Source organism: Nicotiana tomentosiformis, chromosome 2, assembly GCF_000390325.3.
Source record: "Nicotiana tomentosiformis chromosome 2, ASM39032v3, whole genome shotgun sequence".
Taxonomy (NCBI): Eukaryota; Viridiplantae; Streptophyta; class Magnoliopsida; order Solanales; family Solanaceae; genus Nicotiana; species Nicotiana tomentosiformis.
In genome coordinates, this window is record NC_090813.1 from 50705368 (window position 1) to 50731392 (window position 26025).

Here is a 26025-nt window from a genome sequence, read left to right on the forward strand (position 1 = left end):
AAATAATGCAATAATTAAAAAAATATACAATACTTAGGCTTAAAATGTAGATGAAATAGCAGAGATGGCAGTTCCGGGAATAAGGTTTCCGGACACAGCAATGATGAGATCAAAAAGCAAGAAAGTAAGATTGTATTAAGCTTTGTATAGAATGTAGTGTACGTTTAGCCAGAAAATTTGTGTTCCCTACAATGATAACTGAGCTCACTATTTTATAGTTGTGTCCAGGGAAGGAGGTCCTAGGATCATACCCTCCTTTAATGTCAATTACGAGGGTCATTGATGAATATTTAACAGTGAATATAAATGCCAAATTCTCTGTAACGGGCCGCCGCTCTTAATGCTACAGAGTATTTCTTATTAAATGGTACCGGGCGCAGAGCATTAATATACCTTTATGAACGTTATCCCTTCCGGTGACAAGCGGAATGACTGCGTTCGATCTTCGGCCATCCCCGTCTAGGGTTCCACGTGTCTTTCCTTTAGATGATCACGTGTTATATCATATTTCACCATATACAAACAAGATCCTAGGATCAAACTCCTCTTAAATGACAATAATGAGGGCCATTAATGAATGTGTAACGACATGTCATGAATAACAAAATTCTCTGCAAAGGCTGCATATTTAATATTGAGGAATATTTTTCGTTAAATGCTATCCGAAGACAAACATTCGTTTGCCTCCGTTGACTGCATTCCCTTCGGGATCTACCCGATATTGACCGAAACTGTTCTCCTGGGGTCTTGGTTCCCACTCGCTTCATCTTCCGTTTGTCTCCGGTTCCACGTGTCATGTAATCATTTGAGTGTTTAATATAAACCAATTTTACCCTATACACCCCAACAACTCAAATAATTAGTTTAAGTTTATGAATACCGAAAATATATTTATAAGGCTAACAAACGTAACATGACGTTATAATTTCAAATTTATTCAAATATACAAACTTTAACGTTGATTTGTTATTTTTTCTGTTAAGGTACTCTTTTTTTGATTTATTATTTTGATTTATTACTTTTATGTTATTTATCCAATATAAAGTCAAATTCATATTTCAAATTTCGCTCAATATCTTTTTTTAAACTCATGTAAAGTAAATGAAACGGAATTATGCAACAAGAGCTAGTGTAATTTGCAAAGTTATTACGAAAAAGAGTAAGAGACAATAAGACATAATTATGTTAACTTTTGCGCACCAACCATATGGCATTTGCCTTAATGCCGGTGGAATCCCACCATTCCTTGATGTTGTTGTTCTCCGGTTTCTCCGAGGATCAAGGCACCTTCGATTCTTATTGGATCATTTTATTGTATTACACACTTTCCTAATTTCCCCCTTTTTTTTACAACCAAGCACACGCAAGTGACAACTTCAATACTTTCACTTATTTTATTCAAAAAATAAACCTTATTATAAAATAATACTCTCTCCTTCACTTTTAATTATTCATTAAAATGAATTGAAATGAATAATTAATATTGTACATGTAAAGAATTTTTTTTTTAATTACTAAAAGTAACAATATATGCTAAAAGTAACAATTAAAAGAAAAAAGATAAGGTATATATATATATATTCTTGTGTCTTGTGTCTATAGTATATCTTTATTTATTATCTCGGCTCCCCTTTGAAAGTCGTGAAATCATCTGATTTAGGGCTTTCCATTTGCGATCAATCGGCGATTTTGAACTGATCTCTCTTCGACTCAGGTCACGATTCTCCAGTGATTTTGTTCGATTGACCTCCAGAATTGTACATATATGGGCGGCGGTGATACTAGTGCTGCGGCGAAAGAGGATAACGCTAATAATGCCACCGGCGGCGATCAAAAAGTTGTTACGATTAACGTCCGATGTTCCAACGGCTCAAAATTCTCCGTTCAGGTGACTCTAGAATCCAGTGTTGGAACCTTCAAGTCCACCCTTGCTCAGCACTCCGACATTCCTGCCGAGCAGCAGAGATTGATCTATAAAGGCCGGATCTTAAAGGACGAACAAACCCTAGAAAGCTACGGTAATATTATTAATTATCCCTCATTTATTTGATTTTGATACACGGAGGTCATTGATTGCTGCTGCTTAGTTGAGATATCACATAGTTAAAAAAATCCCTTTTAATTAGGCAATTTTATCCGTCATGGGGATTGGTGACATGCTATATTGATTTTGGTTATTGGTTTTCTGTTAAGATTTAATTGCAACATGAATAAAGTTCTCCTGGTTAAAAAGATTGATATTTGGGGGTTTATCTACCAATGGTAAGAAAGATGAAGTCCTTTGCTAACGAGTTCAGTTAGAAAGCTGTGTTTCTCTCCTTTTGCTTATCAAAAATAAAAAAAAGGAAAAAAAGGAGAGAAAGAGCTGTGCTTGGTCACTATTAATTGTCCAGTCTTGAATAGAGTGCAAAAACACACCAGCTGTTAGCCAAAGTGGAGAATGGATTGTTGTTTCGAATTGGAAATAACGGGGGATGTGTGGATGCATTGACAAGTGAATAATGGATATGGAGACACTTTTTAGAATGAGTAATGGATTAAGTACGAATCTGTATGCTACTATTACCTTGTTGGCTATCTGAGAAATTGAGGGGATAAATTAGGTTGATGAACTAAATGTGACTTTTGGGAAGTTTCATAGATAAATGGGCCTAAATGTTGACAGTAAATCAGTGAAAAGTATATTAGCTGATCAATAATCTTATTATTGAAATGAAGCTTTCAGTAAATCTCCTCTCTTTTCTTGCTTTTCAAAAATTAAAGATACGATGGATGATTTTGATTGTAAATTTGTATGTAAACGTTTTCACAAAGTAGGACCTCTACTTAATGCTTTCTCCATTTAAATGATGCAGACTTCAGATCATATGATTGAGCATTATTTCTCCTAAACAGGTGTAAGAAGGGATAATATTATAGATTGGCAAGCTATTGTCTAAATAAGAGAAAGGTCTCATGTGTTAACTTGGCATGCAGACCCTAGATCATGGTTGAGAGTCGTGTTGAAGGCCACATGTTGAGATAATTGTACTTTACAGAAACAAGTGGTGCCCATGGCTAAGTAGTGACTTCTAAAAGATCAGAACAGACAAGAAAGAGGGTATTGAAAATGTATAACACGGGGGCTTGTGGATAAATATGGTTCCACTTCTCAACGAGTGGGAACAAATGGAGTATCTTCTCCCCTGCCCTAGCATTAGTTAACCTCTAATGTTGCATTGTATTTTACATGATTATATTCTCTCTCTGTTAAATATGTTTTTGGCGTGTTATCAGGCTGTTAAAGTGATAATCTTTGATGTCTTGCTGATCTTATTTATGTTATTGATAGGTCTTGAGGCAGATCACACTGTTCATTTAGTTCGAGGTTTTGCTCCAGCTGCTTCTGCTAATACTGCAAGTGCAACCAATACTGGAAATCCAAATACTAATCAGAATGCACCCCCTGATGCCGCCCCAAATGTAGGCGGACCATTTGCTGGATCAGGCCTTGGGGCTTCACTGTTTCCTGGTCTTGGAAGTGGCGGCGGCGGCGGTGGTTTATTTGGAGCTGGCCTTCCTGATTTTGAGCAGGTCCAGCAGCAGTTGACTCAAAACCCCAACATGATGAGAGATATCCTGAACATGCCTCTCGTTCAGAATATGATGAATAACCCAGAAATCATCCGTAACATGATCATGAACAATCCTCAAATGCGAGAGATCATGGATCGTAATCCAGAGCTTGCTCACGTACTCAATGATCCTGCTACTCTTCGCCAGACAATGGAGGCTGCACGGAACCCTGAGCTTATGCGTGAGATGATGCGCAATACTGACAGGGCAATGAGCAATATTGAATCTTCTCCCGAGGGATTTAACATGCTGAGGCGCATGTATGAAAATGTCCAAGAGCCTTTCCTAAATGCAACAACTATGGCTGGAGATGCAAGAAATGATGTGGGCTCGAACCCGTTTGCAGCTCTTTTGGGAGCCCAGGGTGCGGGGCAAGGCAGAGACCAGTCTACAAATCCTCCAACTACTGGTTCTGAGACCACTGCTAACACACCTGCTCCAAATACCAATCCACTTCCTAATCCTTGGGCTTCTGCTGGCAGTAAGCTACTATCATTTCTTATCCTTTGATTGTACAAGCTTTACGTGCTTTAGACATGCTTAATTACTTCATGTATTCTTTTTTTTTTGGGATAACGATGGTCTCCGGGTTAGCTTGCGTGTACCTCGAATGTTCCTCCAAATACCTGCTAACTCCCACTGGTACATGTACTGGGTAACTCTGCCCCCCCAAGGCTAAGGCTTAGACTTAGACAGATCGGAAAAACTCACCTCGTGTTTTTTTGTCTCCGCTGGGCTCACCTCTTCTTTGATTGAATTCAGATTCTCTTACTATAGGCAGTGACTTCTCTTCTCTTCTTTTTGTTCTGCTGCAAGAAGTTTCTACTTGGCTGCTATGATTGGCTGTGAACGACTTGTGAAATGTGTGTTTTGAATTTATACTCACCAGGGGAAGCATTGCACACTACAAATAAAATGTTCAAGTCTCATAAGCTTCTCATGTTTGAGTGCAAGAATTTTCATCCTCCATATTGTATGCATAATTCTATGTTACAGTTAGGAACCTTGAGCAGGCGGTATTTAGGCATCAGAGTATTTCATAATGTCTTCTTCTTGGATAGATACACTAGATGATTGTGCTTTTGTTATTATGTTTTGTTTTTATTGTTCTTTTTCTTGCTTTGACTTTTTGCAGCTGGAGCTGGCCAAACTAATACCACTGCTAGGTCAAATGCTGCTGGGGAAACTAGGGCACCACCACCGCCTGCTGGCTTAGGTGGGCTTGCTCTCCCAGATCTTGAGCGAATGCTGGGTGGCATGCAAGGTGGTATGCCAGATGCTGCTTCACTAAATCAGATGATGCAGAACCCAGCCGTCTCGCAGATGATGCAGTCTCTGCTCTCAAATCCTCAATACATGAACCAGGTATAATTTGTCTTGACTTGAAGCTTGTTTGCAGTCATCAAATTTATGTCTTTATTTCTCTTCTATTTGTCATGAAAAGCTTCATGTCAAATTCTCATTCATTAGTATCTTGGTGTTCAGATTCTTGGGCTCAACCCACAGCTAAGGAACATGCTTGATTCCAACTCCCAGCTACGAGAAATGATGCAAAACCCTGAATTTATTCGGCAGTTGACTTCGCCTGAAACAATGCAGGTAAACCATTTCTGGTTGTTGCCTGGGTCTTGCTTTACTGAATGTGGTGCATTGGATGTATTGAATATAATGTATGGGTGACTAGATTACTAACAGATGTGCTTTTCACTAATTTATCCTCATTACCTATTGTGGATGAGACGAGCGTGTACATCGACATGTCTAATTGAAACGATGCTAACAGACTGTTGGTGGAAGGAAGTCATAAGCTAACTATGCGGATCAAAGGAAAAGTGGAAAAAAATCGATATAATGCGTTTCGTATTTTTTTCTTTTAATTGGGAAATTCTTGATCCACTATTTTATCTCTCAAAATCACTGAATTTTTCCCATTTCCCATAACAACAAAACTAAGCTGTGACAAAATTCAGTTTCCTTAAAGGGAAGTTTACATATTGGACAGAACTTGCAGTGCGTTAGTCGTTCCATTTCCTATAAAGTAAAATTTAAGCTGTGACAATGACTTCAGATATTAGACAAAATTCTTATGTGTTATCTGTAGAACTATATTTTAACTCATAAAATTTCGTTTTCTCATTTTAATTAATTCACCAATTAATTAAAGCATATATTTTTTAATCGTAACAACAGTTCTCTTTTAGATACAATGCATGTTCTCTTCTCATGTTCCAGAGTTTGTATATAATGGACACAAGAGTCATGCTTTCATCCAAATATAGAAATTTACGCATTTGTTCATTATACTAAGTTACCAACTACACTTTGAGATATCAAATCACTCAAGGCAATGAACACAGGGAGGCCTAGTTTCATCCAAATATTGAAATTTACGTGTTTGTTAATAAATCTAAGTTTTAATATCAACACAGTTAATGGACGTCACCCCGTGTTTGTTTGTGGAGGTGGCTTATAATATTTACCAAAACTTTAAGGTGGTAAAGTCTTAGTTAAATTAAAAAATGCTAAATATAGGGCAAAGTCCTAAACGTTAAGTTCTATCCAAGTCCAACATGGAATTATCTAGATGAGGGAACACTTTAGCTTTTAAAAGGTAAAAGGCCTGTTAACATGATGATGATATTTTTGTTGATTAACATTTGACTGTGGAGCTTTGTGCTTCTATAATAACATAGATACAGATTTTTGCATTGAGGTGGGTTTGGAGAGCAACTGTGAAACTAGGCTTTTTGATGCGTCTCAACAAAGAGCTGGACAAGTTATTTTCTCATGATATATTGATCCTTTGGTTAGTGATCTTAATGTGTATTTTGACTTCTGATGTTTGCTTCTTTCTAGCAACTTATGACTTTCCAGCAAGGGCTTTTGTCTCAACTTGGTCGACAACCAACGAACCAGTAAGTTGATACCTACCTTTTTATGCTCACTTGGCTGGAGTTCTGCATGCTTCATGATTTATGTAGAAGTTCTGCATATCTTTCTGAATTCCCATTAGCTAGTTAGCGATTCATGCATGCTCTTGGAATGAAAACTGGAAGATAACTGGACATATTCTCATATTTCAATTTCCCATGAGTGGAGAATCTTCTAAATTAGGAAGGAAGGAGGAGATGCTTTATTTGTTAATGTTTCAGATTTTCTTTATGGTGGTTGGATCATTTGGATAACTTTATGGTATTTCTGGCTCAGTCCTGATAATGATGTCTTTTTCCCCCTTGCAGACCGGGTCAGAATGCTGGAGGTGCAGGTAAAATTTTATGCCCTCGAATAATTCAAACCCGAACCCCTTATCTGCAATCTTAACTGTGGTTTAGGTTACTTCGATAAATAGTCAGCCTTTTAATCTTATCTAGGAGCCAATATATTTTGCTTACCTTTCTTTGTTTTGAAAGTTTGTATCAAAACTACAACTTTTTGTGCAAAAAGGGTCTACTAGGGGTTGGAACTTATGGAGTGGTTTAGTTTCTCACCACACCCCCGTCATATGATTTAATAATTGCCTTTCAAGGGAGTTTTAGTCCATCCCAACTAATATTTCTAGCCGGTTAGTTCGGTCTATTGGCTCAATATGGAATCTGAATATTTGATGTATTTGATCAGGTGCTGCTACTTTTTAGATTGAAACCGCATGTATATAATAGTCCTACTTTTGACCGATCCTCCTTTATCCCCTTGCAATAAACCAAATGATTTGGATTTTTGGACTTGGAGAAAAGTCACAATTTTTTCATCTTTGAGACACTGACATTTGAAATCTAGCCATACTGAGATATACTCAGCTTCAGTGACATCCTCTCTTATACACTTCATATAGGGAAATCAATGGTAAGTTCTGAACCTTGTTCTGGCTTCTTGGGATATCGTGTATAGTATGTTGGTAAAGGACAAGTACTATGCCATTTCTTTGCATTCATTGCTGTTTAGTCTGACTTACATCACTACTGTCCTTTTAATAATTGCAGCCCTCGACAACATGGGAATGGAAATGCTGATGAACATGTTTGGAGGGCTTGGGTCGGGAGGTTTGGGTGGTGTCCCCAACAGATCCAATGGTTAACTTTTTGTCTCTCTATTTGATCAAACTGTCTCCCAAATTTTTAACCTGCTCTCATCTTTCATGTTGATGTCTTGCTGTAGTGCCTCCGGAGGAATTATATGCCACTCAACTCGCGCAGTTACAAGATATGGGTTTCTTTGACACTCAAGAAAATATCAGGGCATTGGTTGCCACTGCGGGCAATGTTCATGCTGCAGTAGAGAGACTTCTTGGAAATCTTGGACAGTAATGGTTTATTATTCTGTCATATGACTAGCTTCTGATGGGGATAAGAAAGTTGGTTGACTTGGACTTGAGGAGCATCAAATCTTAGTTGGAAGGAGCATTGGGTTTTAGTTGGAAATATTTATTTGGAGTTGATTTTTTGGAAAGGACTCTCAACTGTTGTCTCCCATTCTCTTTTCCATCGGACTAAAAAAAAAAGGAAATTGATGGAAAAACAAGAAGTTAGTTCCCTTGTACATACGATGCTAAAATTGGTCCTATAAATTGTTTGGTACGTTATAATTTGTATTTCACTTCTGTCTAGCATATCTTTTTCGAAATGCTAGGTCAAAGGAATTTGCTTGATGCTAAGTGGGCGTTTGGACATAAGAATTGTAAAATTCCAAAGTATGAGGAAATTTTTTTTAAGTGAAAATGGTATTTGAAATTTAGGACCCGTTTGACCATAGATTTTGCCAAAATAAACTTGGGTTTTATTTGGCAAAGACATGTTTGGCCATAGATTTTGCCTACATTTTGGCCAAATCCCAAAATCAACTCAATAGCTGGTTTTGGGCTAAAATATTACTATTATATTTTTTAAAATTTTTTCCAAATTTTTGTATTTTATAAAAGAGCCCACCATTTATTATTTTGTAATGATGTTGATTCGTCTTTTCGGTCATCTGCTAGTGTATTATGTAATTCATTATAAAAATGATAATTTTATATCAAATTTATTTATGTTCAGGACTATGGTTTGCGATAATATAATGAATGTTATTGATAATGGTACTGTTGGGTATTTATGATAGTTTTTAGAACTTGTAGGTATAAGTTATGCTTCATGTTTTTCCAAATCAAACTTCGCCCAAAACAGATGTCCAAATACATTTTCATCTTCAAACCAAACTTCACCCAAATCAGATTTTTCAGAATAAATTTGGAAATCTATGTCCAAACGCTAGCTTAGAGTTGTGTTTGGACATGAATATAATTTTGGGTTGTTTTTGAAGTTTTGTGAGTGATTTGAGTGAAAATTTTGAAAAACACCTTTTTGGAGTTTTTCAAATTTTTAAATTTTTTAAAAATGTATCTTCAAGTGAAAATTAGAAATTTTATGAACATACGCTGATTTCGAAAAAAAAGGAAAAAAATTCTTTATGTCCGAACGGTCTCTAAGTTAATTCAGCTGTAGTCATCTATTTTTCTTTGAATTGCTTAAGCAATTGTGCATCAAGATTTTTTTGTATGCTATTTTTTAGTGTGTTGCTGGTCTTTCTGCTTTTAATTTTAATTAGCTACATTAGTTATTTTGCTCGGATTATGAAATTCCTTATATAGAAGAACTAGGGAATTTGCCGCGGTTATGATAAAACATCATTAAATTTAGATAAATTGTGAAAAAAGATAAATGGCTTTTAAAGTCAAAGAGATTGCCACATGAGCTTTTCCATTCCCTAGCGTACATATTGATAAAATCACTATATGGATACTCTTAGTAGAATTAGATCTTAAATGAACGAGGGGGGGAGGGGATTTTATATAATTCTAATATATGTATCTAAGGACTTTTTTTTTGGTTGCTATCATTAGATAGTAAATTTTTTATTTGTTGAACTTTCTTCTATTCAATTAAAAGAAAAAGAAACAAAGTAAAATAAACCAAAATAGGGGGGAAACATAAGTTTTTGTATTCGCTTTCCTTTTTTACATTATTTTTCTTTCATTATTCTTTTTTTTTCTAACTTTTTCTATTCATTAATTTCACTATATCATCTAAATGCCCTATTGCCGACTTCCTCTTTATCCTCTTTTATCCCTCTTTCCTATTCTACTTTGGTACTGCCTTTATTTTAACCTTTTCCTCTTCCTTTTTTCTTTCCTCTCCCTCTGTACGGTTAATCAAAAGATAACAAAGATAATGGAGTAAACTCGAGTAAAGTGACACAACCAATTTATAGAAAGAAAGAAGATATATAATTATTGACTTCTATACTACAACTCTGCATTATCTTCATCTACTACAATATATTTTGAACTGTACAAATAACAGGATAAAAATCATATTAAAAAAAAAATCATTTAATTCATTTTTACTCAAAAATATTTAAATTATCTGATAAAGCTTATCATAAAATAAATCTAGACTTACTATTATTGATATAGTCCTTAACATTACCAATTAATTAGCAAATATGCTTACACAACAATTGATAGAGAAATTATAATACCTTGACAAACCTGCTTTCACTTTAAGAAAACTCATACTATTTAGATCAAAATAAGAAGTTACACTACTAGGTCCCCAAAGCAGAATGAAACAAAAAAGAAGAGAGCAATACTAGTTAAAAACCATAATAATCAGCCAAAATTAATACATCAATGAATGACCAAAAAATGAAATTGGGTAAATAAAATGACATCCACTAAATCAGAGAAATATACAGGAGAGAACAACAATAAATTTCTACCGATTTAAAAGAAAAAAAGCAATAGGGAGATTGGATGATAACTGTTGTGTCTTTCTATATCTCTCTCTCGAGAAATGATAGTTGGAGAATCGGAAAATAAGACATCTTTAAGGTAAGAAAGAGAAAATATAGGATCAAAACATGCAAAAAGAGGTAAACTTAACGGCTTCTCAATTATCAAAATGGAAGAAGAAGGCCTAACACATATTGGCCCCACTTGACACCAAAATCCATTTGAACACATTAAGTCATGTTTCATTTAAACACTTTTAACTACGTGATGGTTTGGATAAAAAAATTATAAAATTCTAAAATAAGAAAAAAATATTTTTCAAGTGAAAATGGTATTTAAAATTTTATATTTCATTTCAACTGTACCATTTAAATACAAAAAGCTTAAATGGCAAAATGATTGCAGTTCACGACTCTTAGGCGCGTGACAGAATCTGATATCATATTTCCCCTTTTTTTTATATCCCTTTTCTTCTAAAGTTCATCACCACCGTCCCTATTGCTACCACTCCTCTGCCACCATTCTCCTTCATCCCTTTCTCTCCTCCGCCGGCCTTTCCCTTCCTCCTCCACTATCTAGAAGCAAAATAGGTCGAAAACCTTTCAAATTTTGTAGGAATTTTGCTGGATTTAATAATAAAATAATCTATGTGTTGAAGCCTTTCCCAAAATAAAATGCTCAGAAAGAGAAGATTGTTGACCCCTCCATTTATATTGCTCTCTTCGGCGAACTTCAATGATGATTTTGGTTGACATCAGTTTAAAATTATTGTTCGGTTCTTCAAATATTTGAAGCATTAAGCAAAATTAGAAATTGCATATTATTGCTGACAATATCAGTTAAAGATTAAAGCTGAAAATAAAAAGCTCTATGAACACCCGCTCGAATTTGAAGCTTTAAGTTTTGCATTGAAGAATTTGGAAGTTATCTTATTCTATTTTCATTCCCACTTGATTTTTTTCTTCAATTTCATAGATGTGGGTTGGTTGATTTTGACCTATAGATGGTTGATGTGGTTATTGGAGTTTCCAGTGCAATAAATGTGAGAAATGAGTTTGGCAATCAATGATGGAATTTTACAGCAAGGCCATAAAAATTTCTGATAATGTGATCGATAACTTAAGCAAAAAAAAAAAAGGTAAAAGAGAAAGAAAACGAAAAAAAGTCTTCTTCCATTTTTTATTTTTTTTCCTTTGCTGACTTGTCTTTTTTTTTTTTAGTAGTGGTGATTGTCAATAGCAAATAGAATTCACGCACTTAAGCTTGTTTAGAGTAGTCAAAAATGTGTTTAAGTGAAACAATTGAAATGTGATTGGAGTGTTTAAACACGTTTCGTTTAATGTAAACAAAATCCATGCCTTTTCAATGTAAACGTTTCGTTTTTTCTTAGTTAATTATTGAGATAATGGTTAAAATAGGAGAGAAATCTCAAAAAAATGTGAAAAAGGATAAATGACTTTTCAAGCAAAAGATGTGCCACATCAACTTTTCCATTCCCTGCTTTATTTATTTATATATATATATATATATATATATATATATATATATATAGATGAGCGGACTTGGTTTTAGGCATTTGATGTGTGCTCTGCATTGGTGTTTGGTTTAGTCTATCTGTATACCGAGAGAGAACACCTAGCTCTTGGTTTGTACCAGTGTAACTAAGTTCTACAGAAGGTGAGTCGGGTGAGCTGAGCTAATTTGAATAATCTATATATATATATATATATATATATAAAAGAGGGAATGAAAAAGATGACTTGACACTCTCTAAAACCAAGAATCTCATTTATCTTTTTTCCATTTTTTTGACTTTCTTCTTTTTTTAAGATGTCAAAAAGCCTCCATTTAATATGGTTCGTTTCCTGCATCCCTTATTTAAGGTGTTTTTACACAAAATAACTCTCATATAAATTCATTGTGTATAAGTTACCATAATAATTACTATCATTTATTGTGTATACTAATTGGAGAATTGGAAAAACCATTCATCAGTTTTCAAAGTTCTTCATGTATTCTCCTCTCTATCATAAAATGTGAGGTTAATTGTTTCACTATATAAGACTGCCACTTAGATATCCACACATTAACCACCTAGCATATGCTGATGACATAGTTATCTTTTCTGGTGGTAATAACAACTCTATTAATCTCATCATGATTATTCTTCATAGTCATGAAAAAAGCTTTGGTCAAAAGGTTAACAAGGATAAAAGTTTTTTCTTAACTGCTTCTAAAACTACTGTTGTTAGAATTAATAGATACATGGAGTGTACTGATTTTATGGACAAAAAATTTCCTTTCACCTATTTGGGTTGCCCCATTTATATTGGAAGAAAAAAGACTCCCTATTTTGATGGCATGGTTAACAGCATTGTCAAGAAGCTTAATGGCTGGCATGGAAAATTGCTTTCATATGGGGGAAAAGTCATTCTCATCAAGAATGTGCTTCAAGCCCTCCCTACTTATTAACATCTTACCAATTTCTTTTGGGGATACTATCGGGATCAAAAGAAGTATCACTGGAGATCTTGAAAAAATCTTTGTTATCCTCTTGAAGAAGGTGGGATGGGGATTAGAAGAATGCAAGATATTGCCAATACTTTAGCCACCAAAAGATGGTGGAGGTTTAGAACTATCCCTTATCTGTGGGATACTTTCATGAATCAGAAATATTGTGCTAGAGTCCATCCATTGATTAAACACAATGTATCTAGTAATTCTCACTCATGGCAGAAGATGATTCAAGTCAGAGACAAGGCTGAACCTCACATTATTTGGCATATCAACTCTGGAAACTCAAGTATATGGTGGGATAATTGGACCGAAAAAGGACCTTTAGCTTCCTTATTTCCAAATACCAACAAAAGCTCCAAAATCCTTATTAAAGATTTTATTCAAGATGGCAACTGGAATATCCAAAGACTCAAAGATTTGTTTCCAAATGAGCTCATTCACCATAAAAAAAATATCAACATTGGTAGACATGATCTGCCTGACCAAGCTTTTTGGGATCTTACTGATAATGGTAAATATTCTAATAAGACAGCTTTATATATGTTCAGAGATGCAAAGGAGAAAGATCAATTCCTTACATAGGTATGACACTCTAGCATTCCTTTTAAAATTTCTTTCCTAACATGGAGATTGTACTTGTCTAAACTTCTTTTTAATGATGTTATCCTTAATTTTGGTAAGAATATTATCTCTAATTATAACTGCTGCACTAATCCAAAAAAAGAGACTATGCAACATATTTTTGTTGAGAGTGATGCAGCTAGTTATATCTGAAAAGCTATAGGATCCCCTATGGGAATCATTCCTATGCAACTGCCAATTAGAGGATTAATAAATTATTTGTGGCTACAAAAATCTAAGAATGCTCTTCACAAACTTGCTCTCCAAATCATCCCTATTATAATATGTTGGAAGATGTAGAAGAGTAGATGTTCTTGCAAATTTGGTAATAAAAAGAGGTTTAACTACTACAAGATGAAGCAACAGATCTACTGGAATACTCAAGCTGCAATCAATAGAGCTTTTCCAAAATGCAAGCTAATATTGCCTTGGATCAACTTTTGTGACAACATGATAAAATTTCAACCTATTCCTAAGGCTATCTCAGTATGCTGGAATAAACCTAAATAGGGAGTCATTAAAGTAAACACCGATGGAAGCTTTATTCATTGTAATGGAAAAGCGGGGTTGGGAGGAGTAGTGAGAAACGACCAAGGAGATCTCATTATGGCCTTCTCAATTCCTTCAAGATGCAACAACAATAACATGGTAGAGGCTCAAGCTGCTATGTTTGGCGTTAATTGGTGTGTACAAAATGGGTTCTCAGACTTCACAATTGAATTAGACTCAATGCTGGTGATGAATATGCTGAAGGAGCTGATACGAACAACTATAGGTTGAAGAAGATTATAAAAGATACTTCACATATAATGAACCAGGCCAATATTATCCCTGTGCATTGCTTCAGGGAGGCAAATGAAGTAGTAGACTCTCTAGCAAAATTGGCGACTACTAACTCTGAAGCCAAAGTATACCTTTCTTTCCAACAACTCCCAAAGAGAACTAAAGGTTTTTTTGTGCTTGACAAACATCAGATGCCTACTGTTAGGCTTAAAGTATGACAAAATAATTTTTTTTGTTAGCTAAGTAGTAAATGTCTTGTACTTTAATAGAGGCGCAAACTAATATAACAACCTCTGTTGGATGTATAACCGTGTGTTGTAATCCTTGGAGGTAAGGCTCACATCCCCCTCCTATCTTTTGGAAATAAATACAACACCCCAGGAAGCCTCTGGGAAATTTTATAAAAAAAAAATAAAATAAGACTGGACGGCCTTTTGTGCAGCAGCCTGTTAATTATCTATCCTCTTTGGAATGCTTTTGTAATGAATTGAAATCGCCACCGATGAGAGGGCATTTGGTTTGGTCTTCTTGATGGCATGAATGGAAGAGTGCTGTTGAAAATGAGATCACTTTTTGTCTTCCTTTCTCTTTATAACTTTAAGTAATTAGATTAAATTTGTTGACAATATCATTGGTATTTTTTATTTGGTTCGTTCTCTTCGAATTCTTTTTCTTTGTTGATGAGATTAACATCTTGTGTTTCCACTCTCCACGCCAGGGTGTTTCCAAAAGTGTAAGCAGAGGAACCAAGAAGTATGCCGGCATGCTATTTAAGGAAATATGTATGTAAAATTTTTATGCATAGGATTAGTTTTTCAACTTATTTTTGTTGATAAATTTCCTCACGTTTTTTCTTATTAATCTATTTGTTTTCCTTGCTTATTGTGATTTCTTTTTGTAGTATATATATATATATATATATATATATATATATATATATATATATATATATATGATTGTGATGCATTATCCAAGGATTAGTGGTACAAGGATTTTTGTAATGCAAGTATTATTGATTCAGAGAATATAATTGAGGGTTAACAATACAAGAGATTATAATATATGAATTGAAATGTAGAGATTATTTGCTATTGAATACAAGATTGCCAAATCGAAATCTTTTACAGTGCGTGTGATAGTAGAAATATATAGATACAAGGATGAATGAAGCAAGGGAATCAACGCACTAATAATCCAAGGCCATTTAATTTGTAATTCCAAAGAATCATCAAAACTCTTACTATCTTGACCTCAAATTGAATATCATGGAGTGAAGGAAAAAGAAGAAAGGAAACAACAGTTAGAAGTTTTGTAGAAGTTTTGCTCATAAACTATAGTTAATTTGATATATTTGTGCGTGTGTAATTTGTTTTATCTTGATATCTCTTTTTTTTCCCCGTTGAAGCACTTTGAATTTATAGGAAATTATGATGAGAGTATTTTAAGAAAAAACTGAATTTTGAAAATTTTGCATAAGACTTGGAAGAGATTAAGGGGAGGAAAAGAAAATAAGAACAAACAAATGGAAAAGGAAAGAGAAATAGAAAAATTACTAGAAAAGGGAAGGAAATTGAATATTCGGTCGAAATTGGAGCTTAATTTGAGAAGGATATTTCATTTAGTTTGTTTCATGTATGGTAGGTTTCAATTACTTTATTTATTCCTTTTCTTTTACTACTTCATGCTTTATTAAAAAAAATAAGAAAAATTTATAAAAAGTACTAATAACTATGTATAAAAAATTAGATGTACAAACAAAACATTACTCCCTTTGATCCAATTTATGTGAACTATTTCGGAGTATGAGGGATAAATTGACTAATTTTTAATGTGAATTCGGACATAGAATTTTCAAAAAATTTAAAAATAAAATTTAGATATGCAGAAACTAAAGTACTATTAATCACAAAGTTAAGAACTCAGAATATTTTAAAAATATGCTCAAAAATAAATTTATTGGATATTCAAATAGTAATAGATCCACAAAAAATAGAACAAAGGGAGTATATATTAATATACACGAAGATGGAAACACATTCATGCAAACACACCTATCTATATATGAAAACACATTCATGGAAAGTGAAAGTACTTTTTGTTTGAAGTAGGAAGATGATTGGTATGACAAAAATAATTTCAATAAGAATTATCACTATATTTTAATTAAAATATTTGCACTTGAAAAATAATTTAATAATTGCGCGAAGTGCGGCCAAATAAACTAGCCTATTTGTATAAAACTGGTTAATCGGTTTGATAGTAAAGCAGTGACTTGGTGCCAGCGCTATCTGCAAAAAGCTTTATTTCAGGTTGCAAGATTTTTCTTGTCTCAGATATTGACAAACAATTTCCTGCTGAATATATATGGAGGATTCAAATAGCTGGCCTTAACAATTTGGGATGAAGGCATGGTTATATTGATTGAAACAATAGTATTTCTGCTTTTATTGGGGTTAATTTCACTGATGATCATCTAATTTATCATTTATTTCACAAAAGTCATTTAACTATTTTTCATCACTTAAAAGTCACTCAACTTTACATTTGTAACTTAAAAGTCATTCTAGTTCAAAACCTATAAAATATCCTATAAAAATATGACATGACATTAAATTTAATTAAAAAATCTAATTATATTGCTACATAAGCTTAGATGGACCATACCCAATTTAGACCCATTTCATCCACAATTCGATTTGACCCATAATCCAAATGGGTTTTAATATTTTGATCATTAGAAGGAAAAGAAGAGAACAATTATTTTGTGCTAAAAATATCTTACTTTATTTGTTACGTAATAACCTTAATACCATCACCTATAACTTCATTAAAAATATGAACAGAACTAGCACAGAACCAGTTTTTACATCCTTCATATCATTTTATAATTTTCCATGAAGTTAAAATACTGCCATATCAATCTCACAAAATAATTAAATGTACCACTAACAGACAAGAACAACAAGCTAATAAGAACCTATTTTCACAAATTACTATTCCATTAAAGTCAAAATATTGCTTATTAAGCAATACTAACAGACAAAAATATTGCTCAGTAAGAAACACCCAAAATGAAATTGCATAGTAGAAATTGTCAATACACACCGCAATCGTAGACAACCTACAGCGATAATTTGGACAAAAGAAAGAGACAACGTATTGTGTCATTGACTATAAATGTACAACTAAAACCTAAAGATAAATTCAAAAGACCTAATTTTTCTTAAATTTCTTAACTTCTTTTTCTACAAATTAACCACAAAATCAAAGTGTCAGTCCACTTAATTGTTCAAATATTAATAATCCATTTTGGTTATAGGTCAAATCGGGCTGAGGAAGAAATGAGTCTAACTTAGATATGGTCCATTTAAGCTTATGTGACATTATTGTTAGATTTTTTAATTAAATATAATGCCATGTCATATTTTTATTGGATATTTTGTAGATTTTGAACCAGAATTATTTTTAAGTTACAAAGATAAAGTTGAGTGACTTTTAAGTGATGAAAAATAGTTAAGTAACTTTTGTGAAATAAATGATAAGTTGGATGATATTCGGCGAAATTAACCTGCTTTTATTGATTAAAAAATGCTGCATGTTGGCTTTAATTTATTAACAGTGTCAAACTGGAGCAAGGCACTGTTACGTCTCTGCTTGAAGAAAACGGGACCATTAGAGGTGTTCAATATAATACAAAAACAAATCTGGCGAAGAGTTGAAAGCCTATGCACCATTGACCATAGTATGTGATGGTTGTTTCTCGAATCTACGGCGTACCCTTTGCGACCCAAAGGTAAGGACACCTATCAATATTTCTCTTGGATTGTTTTTGAAAAAGAAGATGGCGTTGGGTTATTAATTGTTTAAAAAGCTAATTTGTAAAATCTTTTGCTTTTACTTATTGTATGAATAAGAATTACTGTACCCAAGATTGCTTTTACTTCTATGAACATCAGCGTTGTTGTCCCCTCCTATTGTTTCTCTTGATACTTACGATGACATGTCACATTGTATACAGGTAGAAGTGCCTTCCTGTTTTGTTGGTCTGGTCCTGGAGAACTGCCAGCTTCCACATGCAAACCATGGACGTCATTTTGGCTGATCCATCACCTATCTTGTTCTATCCCATAAGCAGTACCGAGATCCGTTGTCTGGTTGATGTACCTAGTCAAAAAGTGCCTTCTATTTCAAATGGTGAAATGGCCAAATATTTGAAAAGCATTGTTGCCCCCTACTCTTCAACACCTAATTTTGTTGAAGCACATGTCTTCAACACCCATTGATGCTATTATACCCCAAGTTTTTTTTTATTGCTACTTTATTTATTCTACGCGTGACGTGGAAAGTACGATTTAAAAGGATTTGACGTGTTTAGAAATTTATTTTACATGCCATATATACTGTACTTCAATTATACGTTATGTATATAAGCCCAAACATGTCGTATTAGAAAAGTCGGCTTGAGTTGCAGCAATTTCGGTTAAGATACGGCATGTAACTAGGTCACTTTGCGACCAGCTTTTCTCCTAGTATATGGAGCCTTTTGGGGATAAAAAATCGAAGGCCTATGTATGTAGTTTCCATTGCTTCAGACCGTACATCAATACGACATAGGAGTAAAAAGTTATGAGCGTCCGAAGTAGGGCTGCCACAACCTCACTGGAGTATTACGGCAAAAGCAGGCAGGTTACTAGGCCAACTTACATGCTAAGTTTTCTCCCAATCCATAAGGAATTTGAGGATGATTAAAACACAAAAGTTGGAGTTTGTTGAATTTAGTTTCCAGAACATTAAACCGTTTGTTGATACGACACTAGAGTAGGAAAAAACGAGGGTTCAACACAGGGTCACTCAAGTTGCCGAAAAGCAGCTTAGTCACCTACTAGCTTAGTGAGGCGGTGGCTTTTTATATTCAGTTTGTTCTACATTTTTTCAGAACATATCCAGCACCTCTTGAGGTAAAACAAGTACCAAATGTTCTCTCATGTTTTCTTTGTAGATTGTCCTAATATTTCAGTAACTTTGGGTAGAATAATTCATGCAAGACTTGAGAGGCGTGGGGGTGTTCATGTTGTATCTCCTACTTGAGTTTTAAGGCGTTTTTCTTGTTGAAGTCAACCTCAATTTGAAGGAAACCTTGCTGTAATATTTCAAGAATTACTTTTGATAAGGATGTGAAGCAAAGAAAGGCTAAGGTATGTGAGTTTTAACTTCTTTCTTCATAGGCATTGTTAGCTCCAATGTTTCACATATTGATTTTGATGATACCAAACCAGCATAACTTTTAGTAAAATAATATTTACTTATGGTAATTTATTTTTGTACAGGTTTGCTAAAAGAAGAATGATCAAAGATGATATATAGAAGATTTGCAGAAGAGTGAAGGAGATATGGAAGATGTTATAAAGAAGGAAAGTCCAAAGCTAATGGATATGGTATAGAAGCAGCTTGGAAAAATTATATTCAAAGGATGAGAAGGAAATATTTTATTAGAAGGAGATAGCATGAAATAATTTAAGAAGTAAATATGCTTCGTTGATCAAAGAATTAGTTATGGAAAAGATTTGTGTTAGCCCCAAGGTTCAATCAATTGGAAAAAGAATCAAGAGAGTTGCAACAACATATTCGAGAAAGGAAAGAGATCTATTAATGATCACTTCTACAAATTATGCTAGAATAGTGAAAAGTGAGAATGAATTCCACTACTAGACTTTGCATGTTTGAAGACCCACTTTCACTAATTATCTGGATTAGTGAAGAGTGATAATGAATTCCATCAATAGACTTTATATGTTTGAAGACCCTATTAATTATGTCTTTTCCATCAAATATGCTTCGTTAATCAAGGAATTAGTTATGGAAAAGATCTGTATTAGCCCCAAGGTTCAATCAATTGGAAAAAGAATCAAGAGAGATACAACAAGATATTCGAGAAAGGAAAGAGATCTATTAATCATCACTTCCACAAATTATGCTGGAATAGTGAAGAGTGAGAATGAATTTCACCGAATGAATTTCACTACTAGACTTTGCATATTTGAAGACCCACTTTCACTAATTATGCTGGATTAGTGAAGAGTGAGAATGAATTCTACCACAAGACTTTACATGTTTGAATACCCCATTAATTATTTCTTTTCCATCAAAGGAAGGCAAGGTACGAAGGAAGATATCATAAGCTGCTAGGATGTTTTGAAAGAATCAAAAAGAGTCCAGATTCTTTATTAGATGGAAGAAGCTATTTATGGAATGAAAAACTAAATCATTCCATAAAAGATGCAACGACAAAAATATAAAAGGAAGGAGCAGCTTATAAGGGCAAGAATATTTATGACTGAATATTTTATGGAATTGACTATGAAGAAATATGATATTCGGAATGAAAGTTGTAGACAAAAATCAATCACCGAGGCTATTTGAGGAAGGAAATAAAAAAAAGACTCTATGATTGGAGTTTGAAATTTAAATGGGACCTTTTAAAAGAAAAGAATTTGTTTGACACAAGATGTAATAGTGCAAGTCCACTTTTGGGACACATGGTAGCAACAATCAAGAATTCTAAAAGAAGACATGCCATGATTCAAGGCAATCATGCAACGGTACAAAAGCAATTCTCTTGGTTATGCATTAAGTGAGGAGATTCAAAATGGAAGGGAAACACAACATAATGAAAGACAATTTGAGTGCTGTCCTTTTTTCTTAAAGCCATAAAAAAAAGGGAAACAAATCAAGTGCAATAACCATAAATCACTCCCTGGGTTTCGGGTATGGAAAGCAAGCACTTAAATGAATCCAGCTCATCTCTCATGAAGGAATCAGAGGCACCTCTTGGTTCAAATATCATTAGAATATTGTAGGCCTCAATCAAAGATCAATCTACAAACAGCTCTCAAAACTCTCATATAAGAATATTGACAAACTCAAGGATTAATCATGCAACCTTCTAAACAATTGTCTATCCAACTACCAGTTCTTTATTTTACTCTTAACAAGCATTGAAATTTACTTTTTGTAGATTTACTGTGTACACAAAAAAGTAAAGAGAGATAGAAAAATATTGGAGAGGCAGTGTATCCTTATAGGTTGTGTCATTATTCGTTACTTTGGTTAGCGAGTGAAAACCAAAGAGTCGTTGTTGGTGAGCATGTTAAAACCAACCCTTGTTCGTTGTTGGTGAGCGAGTAAAAACCAACCCTGTAAATGTTGGTGGTGAACGTTGAAAATCACACAAGCTGTACACATCTCATATTTCAAGAGATTAAGAGATAATATCCTTGCAACCCAAGGAGACTGGAGTAGGATACCACATTGGTTTCGAACCAGTATAAAATTTCTGGTGTCATTTATCTTACTGCTTTCATATTATATAATAAGCAATTACTGTTTGTTGAGATTAGTATTTGATTGAATCGAAGTACTAACAGTATTGTGCAGGCTGTCTCCACATCGGTCGACTAAGTGTATATCGTAGTCGACTAGAAATTTTAACAGGCTTACAATTCACCCCCTCTTGTACTTTTAATTGGTATCAGTGCATATCTCACATATTTATTTTTTTGCTTAACAACAAGTGAGAAAAGATCCACGGCATATCATCAAATTACTGGAACCATACTTCAAGAGGGATACTCAACAAGAAGGCCACCGTATTTCAATAGTCAATACTATAGCCATTGGAAAGAAAAATGAAGGTTTATGTTCAATCAATAGATTATCTAGCCTGGCTAGTTATTCAGAAAATTTCTAGACCTATTCCGAGCAACAATGATGGAAGGAAGCTTGAAAAAGGGGCATCCATATTTGACTACACAAAAGAACATTTGAATATTATGCAAACAAACGTTAGAGCAATCGACATGCTCTATTGTGCGATTAGTGAAGAAGAATATAAGAATATATCCACTTGTGAGACTGCTAAGATATATGGGACAGATTGAAAAATATCCATGGGGACACCAACAAAGTTAAGGAAATTGAATCTAAGTCAACTCTTGAAGAATTTGAATCTGGTGAAAATCGAGAAGACTTGGCCGTGATACCTAGGACGAAAAAAAAGAAGAGTAGAAAGAAGCAACATAGAAATTTTTAATCCATCCAGAATCATCAAAAGAACCGCAAGAATGAGGTTCAACAACAAGAGAACGTATGTTGCTACGAATGTGGTAAACCTAGACATATGAAATTAAAATGTCCTAACTTCAAGAAGAAGAATCATAGAATCTCAACTTGAAGCGACGAGAATGAATCTGAAGAAGAAAACGATCACAAAAGAATGAAGAACCTATGTTTCATGGCAATGGGAGAAATTGACAAGGTATGTCCTACTCCTATTACGTATTGCGATAAATGTGATGAATTGCAGGAAAATATTGAATTGGTTCTCAATGATCTTGAGAAAGTTCATAAGGAATATAATAAGTTGAGGAAAGAGAAGAAGAATTGAGAGATCCAACTTGAAGAATATAACAAGTTGATACATGAGAAGAAAAATTGGGAGATCCAACTTGAAGAATATAACAAGTTAATACATGAGAAGAAAGATTGAAAGATCCAACCTGAAGAATATAATAAGTTGAGAAATAAAAATAAAGACTGGGATACTCAGCTTGAAGAATATCAGTTGGAGAACAACTTACTACAAGAAGAAAATTTTGAGTTTCGCAAACAAATAAGTAACTTGCACAAATCCCACAGCCACTATTTTGATCGATCAAAGTCGTCTCCTTGGCTTAACAGCTATCAGTCGACTGAAAGGGGATCTACTGGTAAACGTCTTAACTTAAACAAGTTGACTAAGGAAAGTTCCAAGTCAACTAATAAGGCAGCTGCAGGTAAACACTCCTTTTCTTCTTCTTCTTCTCATATTACATGTCACTATTGTAGTAATTTCGTACATAAAGTATTTGCATGTAATTATGCCAAAAATCATGTTAGATCAAAATTTATTTGTAGACCTAAATAGTTACATGTATGTCCAATGATACAAGCTACTAACCATGAAGGACCCAAAAAGATTTGGGTACCAAAAACAAACTAATTTGTTTTGCAGGAATTTTTGAGTCCAGCCATAAAAATAGGTCAATGATATTCGCATAATGGCTGGTCAAGGAACATACTTAAAGATGCTTCAAAGATTTATTCTATAGAAGATGAAGTAACTATTACACGTGATAGTAAAGCTTAAATGATTGGTATCACTAAAGGATATTCAAGTTTCTTCGAAGGCTTTATAAGGTGATATGTATCTAGTAACATTTTTTGGTTAAGCATTATATGGTATATTGATCGGGTCCAAACCTATACCACTATAGAGTAGCGAGGATAATAGATGCAGTTTTACCCAACGAGATCGGGATCGATTTCCACAGGGAGTTAATTTGGTTTGGAGTTGGGTATCTAACTAATCTAGATGTGCTTGTTGTTCCTAATTGTACTTCCAAACATTGTTGCGATTGATTCTATTATAATTTTATACTATAGTATGCTGAGTATAAGCTAAGTACAATATTTGTGGTGAAAGTTTTCAAGTATTAAAAGGCACTAGGGAAGTGACTTCCGCCTAGGTGAGTATCTAATGGGTATCAAGAATCTAGGATAAACTTGTTATGATTGGAGTCGTGATATAACCATCACACATAAATGCTCACTCTATACCTCTCGGTAGTTTGAGTGACTTCGCCCGATTTGACTTTCTCAAGCCCAAATGGGTGTTCATATAATACAAGTGAAATTTGCTCAAGTCAGGTATTACTATCTCTAGGTTTAACTCTTTTATTGGGGCTATCAATCTTTTGAGTTCACCCCAATTCCTTATTAGCCTAATTTTTCTAGACTTAGTCCCTCTTTCTCAAGAAGAGCCTAAGTCATAAAGGCATGAATCAATATTTGCAACTACTAATTCTATAATTTTAGCATAAATTAGGCTAAATATCACTAACCCATAAATAATTAAGCCCTAAAATTCAAGACCCATTAAATACCCACACTAAGGTTGGGTCACAACCCTAGCTATGGTGTCTAGCTACTCATAATAGCAGCAGAAATCAAAGATAAAGATGAAATATAAGCCATAATATTAAAGTACAAGATGAAAATCTAAGCTTTGAAAGTAAATGTACTCTAAAATTACCCAAAAAGGGAAAAGCCAGCTGTTCACGTGCTCTACTCAACAAAACTTAACGTAAAATTGATAAAAGGATCTATTTATACTAGGTTGAAATTTCTGGACAAAAATGCCCATGCGGAGGATTTGCGGACGCGTAATTCTGACCGCGTCCGCGTTTGAGCTTTCACGGCCGCGTAATAATGAGTGCGGTCCGCGTTTCTTCAATACTGGGCTTGGATTGGGCTTAGTTTTACGGACCACATAATTTCAGTCGCGTCCGCGTGAGCTTCCAACGCGGCCGTGTAATTTGGACTTGTCCGCGTTCTTCTGTTAAGCCTGACTTGCAGGGTCTCTGCACCTCAAGATGCGCTCTCAACGGAATTCCCTTTGCGTCTGCGTAAGATCAATTCACGGCCTCGTAGTTTGGACGCGGGCTGCGTTCTTCATTTGATCCCAACCTGTAGAGTCTCTGAACCTCGAACCACGCTCTCAGCAAAAATCTCCTCGCGACCACGCTAAAGATTTCGCGGCCGCACTTTTCCAATGCGGTCAACGTTTATTTTACTACTCAAAGCAACTTCTTTGAATCTGCTTTCACGGACCGCGTACTAGTGGCCGCCTCAGCGGTGGTCCTTACGCGGCCGCGCTTTTCTGCCGCTCTCAGCACTCCAGTCTCAGCCTTGGATTAGTGCAAGTTTGACTCCTTCATGAGTTGATTATGGCTTCTTTGCCTTATTTTGACCAAACCCTGCAAGCAAGCACGTTAATTTAGTTTTCTGGAATACCTTTACGCATTTTTGACTCAAAACCTAAGCAAAAGAGAGTAAATAATAGGCTAAACCCCCTAGTTATCATATATACAACTACATATTGCTTGAGTCGACTAGCTGCATTATACTACAATTCTGTTTGGTTTTATTTTTATCCTTGATTTAGGTATTTTTAATAGCTCGAATGCATGTCTTGCATGAACCATGTCATTTGTATTAACATTAGGATAAGCAAGCATACATGCACTTTTTATGTCATCATGTGATTAAGATTTCTTTTTTGAGAATTACTTCTGATATTCATTCTCTTGGTGAGAGTATCAATATTTCTTTCAAATTCAAGAAGGTTGTTTAACCTTAAGGCCAATAACTTATGCACATGTAGAGATACTTGACCATTCCTATGACTCAAAAGTTTAGAAGGTACATGTGTATGTTTCTATTGATGTTTTTGCCTAGGTTATATTCCTTAATAAGAAAATGATGCATTTGATCATAGATGTGAGTTATAGTATTTGTTTGACATTTTTTTGTGTCATACATGATTTCTCACATATTTAGTTTGGTGTCTGAATTGAATGCATAATTGAAAAGAAAGCATCATTTTTGCATAAATTGTTATCATTGGCTAGAGTAGATTGCTCTAGTGGTTAGCACCCTCCACTTCCAATCAAGAGGTTGTGAGTTCGAGTCACCCCAAGAGAAATGTGGGGGAGTTCTTGGAGGGAGGGAGCCGAGGGTCTATCGAAAATAGCCTCTCTACCCCAGGGGGTAAGGTCTGCGTACACACTATCCTCCCCAGACCCCACTAGTGGGATTATACTGGGTTGTTGTTGTTGTTGTTGTTG

General features: G+C 34.6%; 1 protein-coding gene across 1 annotated transcript; it reads left to right on the plus strand.

Moving 5' to 3' along the window:
- Positions 1 to 1600: 1600 nt before the first annotated feature.
- Positions 1601 to 8268, plus strand: LOC104116887 (ubiquitin domain-containing protein DSK2b-like). The gene is made up of 8 exons (XM_009627841.4): positions 1601 to 2018; positions 3332 to 4096; positions 4751 to 4980; positions 5101 to 5214; positions 6472 to 6530; positions 6855 to 6880; positions 7596 to 7685; positions 7771 to 8268. The coding sequence occupies exons 1-8, from the start codon at positions 1766 to 1768 to the stop codon at positions 7917 to 7919; spliced, it is 1686 nt and encodes a 561-aa protein (XP_009626136.1). The 5' UTR covers positions 1601 to 1765; the 3' UTR covers positions 7920 to 8268.
- Positions 8269 to 26025: the final 17757 nt, after the last annotated feature.